Source organism: Dothidotthia symphoricarpi, assembly GCF_010015815.1.
Source record: "Dothidotthia symphoricarpi CBS 119687 unplaced genomic scaffold P153scaffold_10, whole genome shotgun sequence".
Taxonomy (NCBI): Eukaryota; Fungi; Ascomycota; class Dothideomycetes; order Pleosporales; family Dothidotthiaceae; genus Dothidotthia; species Dothidotthia symphoricarpi.
The window spans coordinates 347,646-360,884 of record NW_022985017.1 but is presented as its reverse complement, the minus strand read 5'-3'; the positions used below and the strand labels follow the sequence as shown (position 1 = coordinate 360,884).

The window sequence follows — 13,239 nt, the reverse complement described above, 5'->3', positions numbered from 1 at the left end:
TAACGCCCCGCTCCAACGCTTGTTGAAAATATCTGCAAGTTGAAATTCCTCTATTTACTCGTCGTCGATCATATTCTCAACCTGCACCTGTCCACAAGCGGTGGCACTTTTCATCGCCCACGATGGACCCAGGATCTAGTATAAGCAATATCCGCGACTTCTTCTCACGAAGCGATAGACAGAATCTCCCACCCGATCTCAAGCGTGCTCTTACACTCCTGCAGCTCCATACACTCGAAGATCTGGAACAGCGCTTCCTCTCCACTGACGCGTTCCTGAAGCCATGGGCTGTGTTCCGCGACTCCATATTCCTTCTGCAGCCCGATGCCATGACGCGCACTACGGAGATCTTCCGCTCTACCGAAGTCGGCGTGAGGGCTCATATTGGCATCAAGCGCCTTGACATATTGTGGTTTTACACACAGTTTGACGAAGGCACGCTGCGATATGATCCTCGCGCGGACAAGTGGACGTTGGAATACACCCATGACTCGACCATGTACGGTGTGATTGACAAAAGCCAGTGGAGCGTCGAAGAGTACGAGAAACATCTCTATGCCTGGCTGTTGCAAGAGTTCAAGGTGGGCAAGGTGCATAATCCATGGGGCTTCCAGTACTTCGAACTCAAGAGTATCTGTGCTGCGTGGGAAGACATATTCGTGCCAATTATCAACGCGGTGCGCGCTTCGTACAGTGTCAAGGGTAGGCGACACTATGGACGACTTGCGCTGTTCATTGAGAATCGGTCGCCCAGCCGTCTTGCTTTCCCAGAAGGCAACGTGGGTATCCCTCAGGCAGGTTTAATGTCGCCAACGCCTTTCCGTGTCATTTCGGTGCCGAAGAAACGAATCAATAGTGGAGGTACGACGTTCTTCCGACAGGTCGCTCACACCGGCGTTCTGACCCGGAAACAATACGATGATACCGAGAAAGAACTACGCGATGTATATCCTCAGTACGGTGGTCTAGTTGAGCGTCCACGGTTTAAACAGAAGATGGGCGACTGGCTAGCTGAGCAGCGTGCACGCGCTGCGCACAGGAAAGCGGTCGAAAAGCATGACGAGGTTCAGAGCTTCCATCCGCAGGTGACTGAGCGTGATGACAACGAAGGTCCTAGCAAGAATGCCACGGAGTGTTTCAGCCAGCAAAGCGGACGGGGAAGTAGTCGTGGCAGCAGTAGGAGCCCCGTCAAGCGGTATTCGGACAGCATCCGTCGTTCGCTATCGTTGAGCATCGGCCAACTATCTCCTTCGAAGTCCAGTAAACCTATTCTGGAGCCGATTCGACCAACAACACCAAAGGAATCGAAGTTTCCCAGGATGCCGTTCGGTCGATACGGATCCCAGACTGATCCTCCAAAGTCGCCAAAACAGTCGCCAAAGAGCCCCCTCCACGGCGTAACGCGCCAGCTCTATTTCTTTGACGCTGACAGAGTACCCGAAGACCCGTCTTTGCCAGTTCATTGCAAGGCGCATCAAGGCTCAAAGTCGTTGAATTCTATCCACCCTCTGCTTCGCCCTGTACAACAACAGCAAAACCCATCCGAACAGAGCGTCTACACTTCGATCCGCAACTCGAACCCTTTTACCGAAAACCCTCCAGAAGAAGTAAAGACCCAGTGTTCTACGGATGACTCGCTGTTCTCGCCCATGGGACCACTTAGTGCTATTCCAAGACCACTGTATAAACCTGAGCCCATCAAGCCGAAGAAGTCGTTTCATGATAGCCGCATTCCCAGCTACGAAGGTACTGGTTATGTCGATGAAATCTCACTCACGAATCTCCACAACAGCCGGATGAACACCGCTCACCCGCTAAGCCGTCTTCCCGCTCCTATTGCGCCCATCCCATACGCCGGTCACCTTCGTATCGCATCAACGGATACATACCGTGACGTGCCTCCAAAGTCTGTTGCACGGCCTAGCCAACCACCTCCTCATCCTGTAGCCTGGCCGGGATTTGAGTCGCAAGATAACCTAGCCCCGCCACCTCCACCCATCCCTTCCAAGAGTCCTGAGCGATGGAAGTCCACGGGCGGTCATGTCGCCGTTCCGCACTCTGAGCAACTCCTACGTGAAAATTCTCACAGTATATTGCGCATCGTGTCCAGGGAAAACATTCGCGCCGCACTTGGTGGTCTTTCTCGCGAGAGTTCGGAGGAGGATTTGGCGCCCCAAAACTCGTGTGTGGGGCCGGAGAGAACGATGAGCCCAGAGTCGAAGAAACGTGCACTGCAGACGTACAACACTCATTTATTTCCCAGAAAGGAAGAGCAGAAGGTGACACCGGTGGGAAAATAGGTGAACATGAACGAAGACTGTAGGTGAAGCCCACAGATAACAGGCATGTGCAAGGTGACTCCACGTGGGAGCAACGTATGGGGCAATGGATTTGAAATTGTGGTAGTCTGGTTGAAAAAGGTGTGGGAAGTATGAATAAGGAAGACTTAGCACCGACAATTGAAGATAGACTTACATCATGTCCCAAAGCTCCGAACTGAAGATAGCTAAGAGACAGTGATGAAGTTCATAGGTGCATGTAAGACGAACGGGCGATGGCAAAGCATACGGGCTTTGCAAGCAAGAACCAAAGTCGACCAATATGTTCCAATAGGAGACAATATAGCATGAAATTACAACCTGTCTAGTACTAACAAGATGTGATCTCGGGGTTGAAGAGGGAAGAATGGTATGTAGTGGGGTGTCGAGGTAGAACTCGGCGAATGACGCCATTGTGGATACTCGTCGAATGGCTTGTCAACGTTCACACCGGTATCCATCTCGATAACTTTGACATTTCACTCTTGAACGTTGGAATCTATCGACAAAACTTCCTTACCATATCCGCCATGTCTCAATCAAAACCCTCAAACTTCGAAGTGCATCTGCGATCACTTGTTCCAGACGAGTCCCGGACTGCACTCGTCCAAGAAGTGATCCCACTACTTCTCCGATCTCTATCAGACATTGCTTTGACACTACGTGGCGTATCCGTATCGGAAGCAGGAAGTTCAAACTCGTTCGGCGATCATCAACTAAACGTTGATGTCCTTGCGGAAGACCACATCCGTTCCGCCATCGCTCAATGCTCTTCCATAGTGACCGCGAGTAGCGAAGAAGATCCAATCGAGAAAAAGGTACACTCGGAGGGGGGTACACCCAAGGAGTCGTATACTGTGGCATTCGATCCTCTCGATGGGAGTTCCATCATCGGTCCGAACTGGACTGTCGGAACCATCATAGGGATTTGGGATGGCGCATCTGCGCTTTCGGAGTCAGATCTTCCCCGCAGAAAACAAGTGGCCGCGATTCTTGGCGTGCTGGGTCCTCGCACGACTGCTGTTGTTGCTTTGCGCGTGCCTGGTTCTGAGTCGGGTTGCTTTGAAGTTAGTTTGGCGGACAACGAGATCGAAATTGTTCGACCGACGGTACGGCTGGAGCCCCAGTCAAAGACGCGCTACTTCGCGCCCGCCAATATGCGTGCTGCAGCAGAGAACAAACAGTATTTGGAGCTTATCAATTACTATATTGCCCAGAAGTATACACTTCGGTATAGTGGCGGCCTAGTTCCTGACATCTTCCACGCACTTGTCAAGGGCCATGGTGTATATATCTCACCTGTCACGTCCAGCAGTCCGGCAAAACTTCGCAGACTGTATGAACTTGCACCGATTGCACTTATAGTCGAGTGTGCAGGCGGAGTTGCTTTGGATTCTGCCGATGGAACCAACGTCCTAGACAAACCAATTCGCGACACAGATGAGAGAGGCGGACTTGTGTGCGGCAATGGAGATGAGGTGGATCTTGTGAAGTCGAGACTACTTCAGAAGTAGTTTCTAAATAGTTTCAATTGAACTTACGATCGAACAGCTGTTATTGAGCTGATTGAGGCTGTCAGCCTACTGGCGCGAGATTAGCAGCTTTCCCTTCGTCTGGCCGATATATATCTCAAATCATGGACCAACTATTGGCCATTTACATGGCGTTAACATGTCATGGGTTTGATCACTCTAGACGACAGTACACATCACGTTTTGTTCTAGGTTCTAATTACTATGCTATTACCTCTTCCTGTTGTTTTCTCTTACATCGTGTAGAAGTATATTGCAGTACCTCATTTCAAATAGACTTGTCGCTAGCTACAATTCATAAGCCACTGCCAGATTACTATAGGAGCCTTAGCTATAGGGTTGTAAGCAGTACATCCAGTAGTAATTACAAGATTCTCTCTACTCTTTGGTTATATTGCGTACCACGGCACAACTGCGCCTTTAGGATAATGATTATGATCATGGGAACATCACCTCGTTGCGTGCCTGCGCTAGAACATAGGCAGACGTAAAGTGAGTACAGTGATCGCACGCTTATAGCGGCACGAGGGGTGATGTAAGAGAGAGGTAGGAATAGCTTGTCAAGTTAGCATGCAAGGTCCCTTTCGAAAGAATATTGTATGTTCGATCTTGAGTTCATCACTCGAAACAACACTGTACCAGCCCAAAGCAATATTGAAGAATTGAAACCAGATGACCCTTGATTATCTCATTACACAATGAGTGACAGCGTCGAATGCTTGTTGTCGTTCAGCAGATAGCCCTGTTTGATGGACGCAGCAGATAAAGCTGTTATAGATGCACACCAAAAACGGAGGTGCTATAAGCCACGCTTTTCCTCTTTTGTACAAAGGCTTTCACGTCGTGAGCGGATTGGTCGGGTTGGGTGAGCAGTCAGGCTGCCGTGATTCTTAACAAGTAGCAAACACTGCAACATTCTTACACCAACCCAAACATTCACAATGGAAACCTTGCAGCCATTGCTATTTCGACTACCTCGTGAGCTCCGCGACGAGATCTACCAATATACTCTTGACGATGATCTCAAGCAACAACGGCTCGACTTCCAGCAGCGCCATGATGTCCGTGAACGAGCGATAACACCTCCAATACGCGCACTACCTCCTATCTGTGGAGTTTCAAAGCAAGTATACTACGAAGCGACACCTTTCTTCCTGAGCCAGATCACGCCTCTCTCCCTCACTGTCGAGACGACATGCTGGCTGCGAAAGTGGCTGGCAACCTTCCCTTCCGAGACCGGATATCGCGCAATCCGCCAGCTTGCTTTCCGCAGCTTCCACGGTCCTGAGCAGATCAAAGGCTTCGAGCTTATAGCACTATGCCCCAATCTGCGGTCCCTGGACGTCATGTTCGGTGATGAGTACTCAGATCCCGGCACTGTCCCTTCCCTCGCAATCGAATCGCTCAGCAGCGCGGCGAATGCGTACGATACCCTCGAAAACATCGTCGTCATGCACCAACTACACAGATATATCGAGATTCCGAAGCTTGAACGTATGGATTTTGGATTTCACGACTGGCAAGGGGATGTCAGCTGCGAACGAGCTCGGCAGGTGATGGAATGGTTGCGTGTCAAATTTCATGCGAAAGGCAGGGATGTGCATATCGAGTGTCAACAGATGCGGCAGGAAATGAGCGATAGCGACGACGACTTTGTATGTGCCCTTTGGGATTGATGGATCGACGAGGACTTGGCAGTTTCTAGAGTCTGCTTGAAATGGGGGAAAATTCGACTGCATGCCAAACAAGCGTTCAATTTTTTTACTTCAGAAGTAACAATGACTCACGTCAATTTTTGAATATCGCTCTATTTTGTTCTACTCCGTGAAGTTCGCGAGCAAGTTTACTGCCTTGTCGTTGAGTCTTCAACCACGTTTTGGCTCACCACCCAAAACCTCGAATATCGTCCCGCGAGTATCAACTTCCCAAGTCTCTGAACTGCATATTAAGGACACGATAAGGTCACCATATTCAAACGCCCTGGCTACTTTTTATTGTGCATTCCGCCCATTACCACTCAAGATAACACCTTAGCTTTTGGCGAAGGTAATTGCGTGCCCTCTCAATAGGAAGACGACTGGATTGTTACACCAGTGATAGGAGTATGTCTTCAGCAACGTTGATATCTACAATTCCGATACTCGGTCGCCCAAAGATCACGTTTCCTCCATTTGCTGTTCATCTGCGAAGTCATAAGCGGTGTGTTGGAGACGGGCTATGACAACTGCGAAGAAAGGGAGTAGGACCGAAAGTAAAGCTAGCTAGGGCTGTTTTCACTAATTGTACCGAAGTGAAGCTCTTTGATCGTCTCAGTCCCTAGAATTGACGCTCACAAGTCGACTTCACCTTCACTTTCCGATCACTGGGATATGATTAACACTGCATAGAACTCGATACATTCCAGATAATCTCACTCTTAGTCTAGACTACCTACACACCTTTCTCAACATTTGAACCGCACGCTTTTAGTTCCATCACACATACAAACCTAGTGTCAAAACGCTCTCCCATCATCCACCTTCATAGCTAACAAAATATGGAGCCAGAAAATGCAATGGGGCATCGGCGACTGGATCGACAGCAACGGCAATCCAGAAGAAGTTGCATTCGCAATTCTCTGCAGGACGAAACTTATAGGAGAGCTCTCACCAGTCCCGATACGACAATATCCGAACACCAGCCCACTTCCTATGACCTCGCCAGCCTCCAAGAGTTCTTGCGCAAAGAGTGTCCTGTGGAGTTTAACGCACTGCCAAACATCGATATGTTCACCTTTGAGAACAGGAGCAATGGCTTTGTCAGTATTGGTTCAGCAGAGAAAAAGCAAGTTCGAATTGGCAAAGTGCAAGAATCAGTTAGCGATGATTCCACCGCCTATCTATATCTTGGGGGCGAAGGTACCAACAAGATGTTTTTCGTGGAGGGGAACATCGATGTCCGTTCTTCTTCGGGGTTAGCTTTTCTTTCTGAAGTTGAGCTTGAGGAACCATTCATACATTTGTCGCTTGACAACTGTATCAAGGCAGAAACCGAGCAAAGGCGATTTCGTGCATTTGATATATATGTGTTTCTTTGTTCGAACACAGAAACGACTGTTGAACCATATGGAAGCTTTCTGCACGACCTCCGGATGGCATGCACCTGGATGGGACAGAAGATTGTGGATCCGACGGTTAAACCATTGAGTTCTCGGGCGAAAGCCGCCTTGGGACGCAGATCTCTTAAGATCAATGTAGCCAACAGGATAGTCAGACAACCTATCATTAAGCCAAATAACAGAGCTAATATCGCAAAGGATCAGGAAGACCTCGACGATACTTCAGGCAGCTCAGATAGCTCAGACACCTGGGACAATCCAGACGCTCCAGACATCTCAGACGACTTAGACAACATAGACAGCTCTGAAGATTCAGAGAGTTCGGACAATGAGCTCAACGAAGAACTCACTAGCCACAATATCAATAGTTTCGAACGTCAGTAGGATCATAAACCAAATTTCATGAATCACATACGCTAACTGTGTCGTAGGTCCAGCAAAGAAAGCCAGACTCGGAGACGCTGTAAGCACCTACTTTCCACAACCCCTTCATCTTTCTAGCCATGCTGACGATAGTAGATGTCTCGAAATCAACGACAGTATGTGCAGATGGGTAAGGACATGAAGTTACTCAAGAACGAGCTCGCTACTGCTCAGCGTGACGATGGCTCGAAAGCCAAACTCCAACTCACAATCTGTGAGCAATTGATAAAAGCAAACGTCTGGAACAAGACCTTCAGAAAGTCAACGCTGAGAAAGACCAACTTAAAACTCATAACGACGCTCTACTGCAAACGGAGCATAACGCCAGAGGACAACTTGAGGCGAAGCTGAACGAAGTTGCGGACTTGAAAGCTTCAATTGAGAAAGAAAAAAGCAAGGGCAATGCGGAGGTGGTTTTGAGGAAGCAGGCGGAGGAGAAACTGAGAGAATATGTGGAAGCGCAGAAAAGGATGGCATTGATGTACAGTGATCTTGCATGATAGCTTATGTGTGTATGTGACGTCGGGCACACGACCGAGACATATAGGTATTTCAAGACAACCAGAGATTCGTTGCTCAGCTATATTTTTTGATCTTTGGTCTAGCAGTCGAGGCATCTCCGTGGAGAGATAGAGAAGCAATTATCACCTCGTAGACATCTATATGTGAGGGACATGAAGACCAAAGACGCTTGAACCGATGTAGGGTTACATCTGTAATTATCGTGAACGATACAGAAGAGTCTTCTGATGTTATACATGCGAGACTACTAACAAGATCCAATATTCAGGTTTTCCTCACTCACTATAACGTACACAAAGAAAAAGTCCAGAGGTCCCCTCTGCAGACTCGAGTGTAACGACCGAGCTAGTTATGATTCCGGCCACTGTGAGAAAGATTTGTTCGAGAACATCCTGGCGCAAACAAAAAGAGTGGGCTCCAACTTGGCAGCAATTACAATATGTAGGAGGGGCGCAGCTAGACAAGACAATATTGGTGAGAGAGATGAAGGAACATGAGAGCGTGAGGACAGGTGAGAACAATCGAGTTCTGGACGAGGTTAGATGACGCGCTTGGACTTCGGCAAGGTTCTAGACAGCGAGCAAACAGCAAATCTCGAATCCGTTCACGGTGAAGACCATGACGTCCGGTGAACCTTCGGGAACCTTGTAAGCTTGGTATATTTAAGCGCACCTCATCTTCGGCAGACCACCGTCACATCCGCTTTCCCAAAGCCCACCTCAGCGAAAGACTTACATACAACAACCATGACGCTAATCGACGAAACCAACAATACCTTGGACGAGCTCACTCAGCTGTTTGACGCGCTAAACAAGAAGACCTCGACGTCCATTCACGCTGACGTCGTAACGCTCGATGTCGGTGGCCGCAAGTTCAAGGCCTCTCGCAACACCCTCTTTGAGTCTGGTCTCTTTAGGCGTCTGCTATCTGATAGCTACGCCTGGGTACCCGAATCCGATGGCTCGTACTATATCGATGCTGACCCCGAGTTGTTCGAGCATCTCTTACACTTCATGCGTCGCCCGTCGGTTTTCCCGCTGTTCTACGATAAGGTCGCCGGCTTCGATTACAACACATACAACCGGCTCCAGGGTGAGGCGAAGTACTTCCGTGTTGATGCGCTTCATGAATGGATTAGTGAGAAGGTACGTAATCGTAGACGTGACTTTCGAGTACAGTCACTGACCACTAATGTTTGATATCAGAGATACCTCCAGGCCGTTGTCGTAAAAACAAGCGGTCCCTTCACTCGCAGTATTACCCAACCGATCTCAACCGAACTACCAGCGGATAAGAGCGACGAGTGGCAGATCGTCTCCAAGACTAAGAAGGTGTATCTATGCCCACGTCTAATCCTTGTTCACAAAGGCCACCCAGAAATATGTGGCGCAGCTTGCAGATCAGCACAAGCTGGGTTTGCGGTGCAGTACGAGGACGAATTGTCCCTGGAGATCATCAGTGTTCAGAAAGAAACTGTCTTCAATGAGGAGGTGTGCAGAACGGATATCCACTGATGGATCGACGGATTGTGACGGAGTGGAAACAGGACACACAGCAGTGTTGCACGCAAGCGAAGATACTCTCACACTATCATGTTTGAGTGTCTTGCTATGGAGTTATCCTATAGCCTACCGCCTCGTCTGTAGTCGTAAGCCATAGGCAGTAAATTCGCTCATCTCATCATGTCCGCACAATCCTCATGTGTATCTAAAGTAATCATGCCATGTCTCATCGTCAGAATGCGTTCCTTCGTTCCGTTTCAGATCAGCGTATTCCGCTTTGAAAGACCCAGGCGAGCAACATGATAGGGCTCACTGCTCAACCGCCCGAAATTCTTCAACATCTTCCGTCTTCTACCCTCCATTCACGAGTTTTCCATCACCTTACCAGGGTTGGACTCCATGATAGTCTTATTCCACCTCAATACCAACATCCTTCGATGCTATCATCAGTACCGTCCACTTCCTCCAGTCATGATATTTGTGCCCAAAGAGATCATCCGATTCGGGATGACTGATCGATGGATCCCTCCACAGAAAGAGAAATGCTTCCTGAGCGACGGCAAACTCTCGCGTTCTTACAAAGTAAGGCAGCCATCTTATCGGTTCCAATAATCGTACACAGTACTCGTGATGTGTGTCTTCTAAGTTGCGTTCGTTTGAACAATATCTTTCGAAGCAGACACTGGAGACATCGAGCACTTTCTCACTCTTGCCAGAAATCAATTTGTCGACGATTATCTGTTAATTTTCGAAACTCATACTTGAATTTCCCCTCGCTTCGCTAAACGCTTACAAGCAAATCCACCAGGTTGATGACTGATCATTGGGGGTAAGAGGCGTACACGTAGAAACCATCAAAATCTCGATTGACATTGAGGAACCCGACGTCCGTGGACATAACAATCTTGCGAATTGCCGGAGAGACGCGACTTGGGCAAGGAGTTTCGGGGTCATCTCGATCGGTAGGATTCCAGATATCTGTGTCATCTCCAGAGTCCACTTTAAATTCCAGCAGGATGAGCTCGGGCAGACTCAACATCTCGGGGGAAAGGGATAGTCACCAAAGAGTGAGTAGGGGTTGGCAAAGTCAGGGACACAAGAGTGCTCTGTTTCGTCATCGTATCCAAAGTTCCGAAGATCTTCCATAGATCGAGTCGGCCAGAATCAGAGTGCCCCGCGTCGGGGGCCCCACGTTTGTAAATTGTAAGACGTCGGAGATTTGGGAAGATAGTAATACCCCAAACAGCGCATGCTCCTTGCCCTACCGAATCCACTTCATCCACTTTTCATTGTACAAATCATATCCGGAAAAGGGGGTTTCCGTCAGTAGGCAAATCTCCGCGACATTGCCCCAGTCGCGTTGACACTGTCTAAGCACGCTATAGACAAAGAAGAGAGATATTTGGATCCATGTCCAACTCTCAAGCTAGTGCCAGTGATTTCACTCGGAAGACGAGATCGCATCGCTCAAGAAGTGTACGAATGAGTCGCGTCGAGGAACATGCAGTCACCAAACCGAGACTCCGATACAGTAACGACCAGATAAAGAACATCATAGGCGGCAGTTCGTAGCCTTTGATAGGTCAATGGAAGGTTGACGAGGTCCAGCTGTGCTTGAGATGCCGTCTTTGCGTCGTCTTGCTGTACTTTGTCTGCGATCACGAGAAGAAGTTTATCTGAGCTCGAGAGAGTCAACGACTCATGCATCGTGTTTGGTTGGATTGAATCGTTCATGTTCCTTGGGTTGCGGTAATGACGGAACGCAGGAGCCGATTCGCGAACCAACAGTGTCGGGGAAGGTGAGAGATGTGTTGTGAGCTACGCCAAGCTTTATGTAACGTAACATTACTCTAAACGCAAGGCAGGTAGAACGGTACGAACTCGGAGTACTCTATGCAATACAAGCGCATCAATAATCTCCGTCCATGCTCACGCTCTTGGCAAAGCTAGGCGGCAAAGGCTTCTTGTTGACAAACGGGCGATGGCTGGAAGGTGCCGACATCGACCTCTCGCCATGCCATACCTCATGCTCTTCTTCTGGCGAGGAAAGTTCGAGCAACCTTTGGGGGGAACCCACAGAGAGACCTAATGCGGCCATCTTCTCTTGCAAGATGCTCATTACCGCAGGATTGCCACCTCGGAATGAAGAAAGCACCTGTGAGAGTGAGTGGATCAGGTCTCTGGGTCCAAACTCAAAATGCGACTCGTGGTTCAAAGATGGCATGATCATCATGACATCTGCGAGCGAGTTGGCAACGTCGAAGAGCTTTGCTTCCTGTACAACCAGTGAGTAAGATGGTCCTGATGTGTGTGAGAGAACAGCATACCATGCCAGGCCCGTGCGCCTCGATGCTTTGTTTCGACAGGTTGCTCAGATTACTCAGTACAGTTTGCGCTACCTGAGCTGGGAAAGTAAACGAGAACTCATTAAACTCGTTCTCGCTACTCATGTTGGTGACATTGAGTGCGTGTTGCCAAAGGAATATACGCATCCACTGCTGAGTCATGGAGATGTCAGCACGTTGAAGTTCGTTCTCTAGGCTGAGAGGGGCTTCGTCATTGCTAAGTTGTTGCTGAGCGAGAGCGAGTGCATTACGAGCGGTCGTGGGATCCGCAGTGATGGTGACGTCGAGAATGTTGAAAAGACGACACAGTTGAACAAATGCAGGTGTAACTGACCCGTCCTCAAGGTTTTCTAAAGGGGGAAGATCTGGTGCTCTTTTCAGCATGATCGGTACATCATGCTGGAGGGAATGCGCCCTTTCCGTGATGAAGAGAAGCCAGTAGATCCTTAGGTAGTGCTGCACTTGCTCAACAGTCATGCCTTGGTAGTACGATGGCTTGTACAAACCAAGGATATGTGCTTTGGTGATGGCCTCGCCGAGCAGGACTGTCGATACGTTCATACGGCCGATATTGGCAGAATAAACATGCAGAAAGAAGCTGCTCAATAGAGAAGACGTAGTCACGAGTTCCATGTGGTCCGAGTCGTCCCGTGCCATCTTTGCCTCTGCTTCGAACGTGCCACTCGATATCCGATAGTGACATTCAACTGGACTACCTGGCTCGGCGTCGAGGGAGAACTGGCTCACGATGGCGGCACAGATAGCTGTCGCAAGCCCATAGGCTTCCATGTCGTCTGAATGGGTGAGGAGGTGAGCAATCAGGGCATCGGCGTCAACAATGGGCCATATGCCATATCCTCGGGCTTGGTAAATTTCCAGATACTGCGCAATACAAGAAGTCGATATCCGTTGAGGCTCCTTGATAGCTGTCGGGAAGGTTGGACTAATTGGTTGTGGCCATACCAGGCCATCGATGTCTGCATCGTTGATAGGTGGTGGCGATTTGCTGAAATGTATCTCGGTGGCGGTTGGGCTTCCAGTATCGCAACTGGCGTCGCTGTTGCTTCTCGATTCGTCGTGATTGGTTTTGCTACGTTCTTGCAATCTCCTGATGGCAGCTTCTGTCGTTCGGCGAGGTCCTTTGGGTCCGGATTTGCCGTGAGTTTTGAGATAGGTGCATTCCCAGCTCGCAGCCTCGCATCGTGAGCATGGCTGAACACCATCACATCGCACTTTCCGAACAGAACAAGGATCGCATGCTCGTCGCGTTCCTTTACGCGGAGCCGTACTCATCTTTGCCAAGAAATCCGCTTTCCTGTAGCGTGAGGGGAGATATTCGGGGGTCGTTGAAACCGTTGCTCATGCCGTCATTCAGGCTAGTCCTTGTCGCTTCGGTTATCAAGGGCGGCAGCCTACGCAAAGCCGTCGGGTAATGATATCGGGGAGAAAACGTCGATAGCCGATCAGTTCCAAGAGTGCGAAAACAGGTGTCGTTGCTTA

General features: G+C 49.2%; 6 protein-coding genes across 6 annotated transcripts; 5 read left to right on the top strand and 1 right to left on the bottom strand.

Moving 5' to 3' along the window:
• Nucleotides 1–122: 122 nt before the first annotated feature.
• On the top strand, nt 123–2,316 carry P153DRAFT_340064 (uncharacterized protein; the record flags this gene model as incomplete). The annotated part of the gene is made up of 1 exon (XM_033665856.1): nt 123–2,316. One exon carries the CDS (start codon nt 123–125, stop codon nt 2,298–2,300), a length of 2,178 nt encoding a protein of 725 aa, XP_033523711.1. The 3' UTR covers nt 2,301–2,316.
• Nucleotides 2,317–2,722: 406 nt separating this feature from the next.
• P153DRAFT_422952 (carbohydrate phosphatase) lies at nt 2,723–4,175 on the top strand (the record flags this gene model as incomplete). The annotated part of the gene is made up of 2 exons (XM_033672398.1): nt 2,723–2,771; nt 2,964–4,175. The coding sequence occupies 2 exons, from the start codon at nt 2,723–2,725 to the stop codon at nt 3,830–3,832; spliced, it is 918 nt and encodes a 305-aa protein (XP_033523710.1). The 3' UTR covers nt 3,833–4,175.
• A 591-nt stretch (nt 4,176–4,766) lies between these two features.
• Nucleotides 4,767–5,650, top strand: P153DRAFT_366731 (uncharacterized protein). The gene has a single exon (XM_033668114.1). The coding sequence runs from the start codon at nt 4,792–4,794 to the stop codon at nt 5,524–5,526; it is 735 nt and encodes a 244-aa protein (XP_033523709.1). The 5' UTR covers nt 4,767–4,791; the 3' UTR covers nt 5,527–5,650.
• Nucleotides 5,651–6,386: 736 nt separating this feature from the next.
• Nucleotides 6,387–7,721, top strand: P153DRAFT_356908 (uncharacterized protein; the record flags this gene model as incomplete). Its single annotated transcript, XM_033666686.1, has 3 exons — nt 6,387–7,323; nt 7,379–7,410; nt 7,467–7,721. 3 exons carry the CDS (start codon nt 6,387–6,389, stop codon nt 7,719–7,721), a joined length of 1,224 nt encoding a protein of 407 aa, XP_033523708.1.
• Nucleotides 7,722–8,508: 787 nt separating this feature from the next.
• On the top strand, nt 8,509–9,618 carry P153DRAFT_316163 (uncharacterized protein). The gene is made up of 2 exons (XM_033664981.1): nt 8,509–9,037; nt 9,098–9,618. The coding sequence occupies exons 1-2, from the start codon at nt 8,639–8,641 to the stop codon at nt 9,404–9,406; spliced, it is 708 nt and encodes a 235-aa protein (XP_033523707.1). The 5' UTR covers nt 8,509–8,638; the 3' UTR covers nt 9,407–9,618.
• A 1,685-nt stretch (nt 9,619–11,303) lies between these two features.
• On the bottom strand, nt 11,304–13,032 carry P153DRAFT_290769 (uncharacterized protein; the record flags this gene model as incomplete). Its single annotated transcript, XM_033663729.1, has 2 exons — nt 11,304–11,669; nt 11,722–13,032. 2 exons carry the CDS (start codon nt 13,030–13,032, stop codon nt 11,304–11,306), a joined length of 1,677 nt encoding a protein of 558 aa, XP_033523706.1.
• Nucleotides 13,033–13,239: the final 207 nt, after the last annotated feature.

Bases quoted from the DNA above. Each gene is read 5' to 3' on its own strand.
- P153DRAFT_366731 (XM_033668114.1), top strand. From the start codon at position 4,792: ATGGAAACCTTGCAGCCATTGCTATTTCGACTACCTCGTGAGCTCCGC.
- P153DRAFT_316163 (XM_033664981.1), top strand. From the start codon at position 8,639: ATGACGCTAATCGACGAAACCAACAATACCTTGGACGAGCTCACTCAG. The intron at 9,038-9,097 runs GTACGTAATCGT...GTTTGATATCAG, and splicing joins ATGAATGGATTAGTGAGAAG to AGATACCTCCAGGCCGTTGT.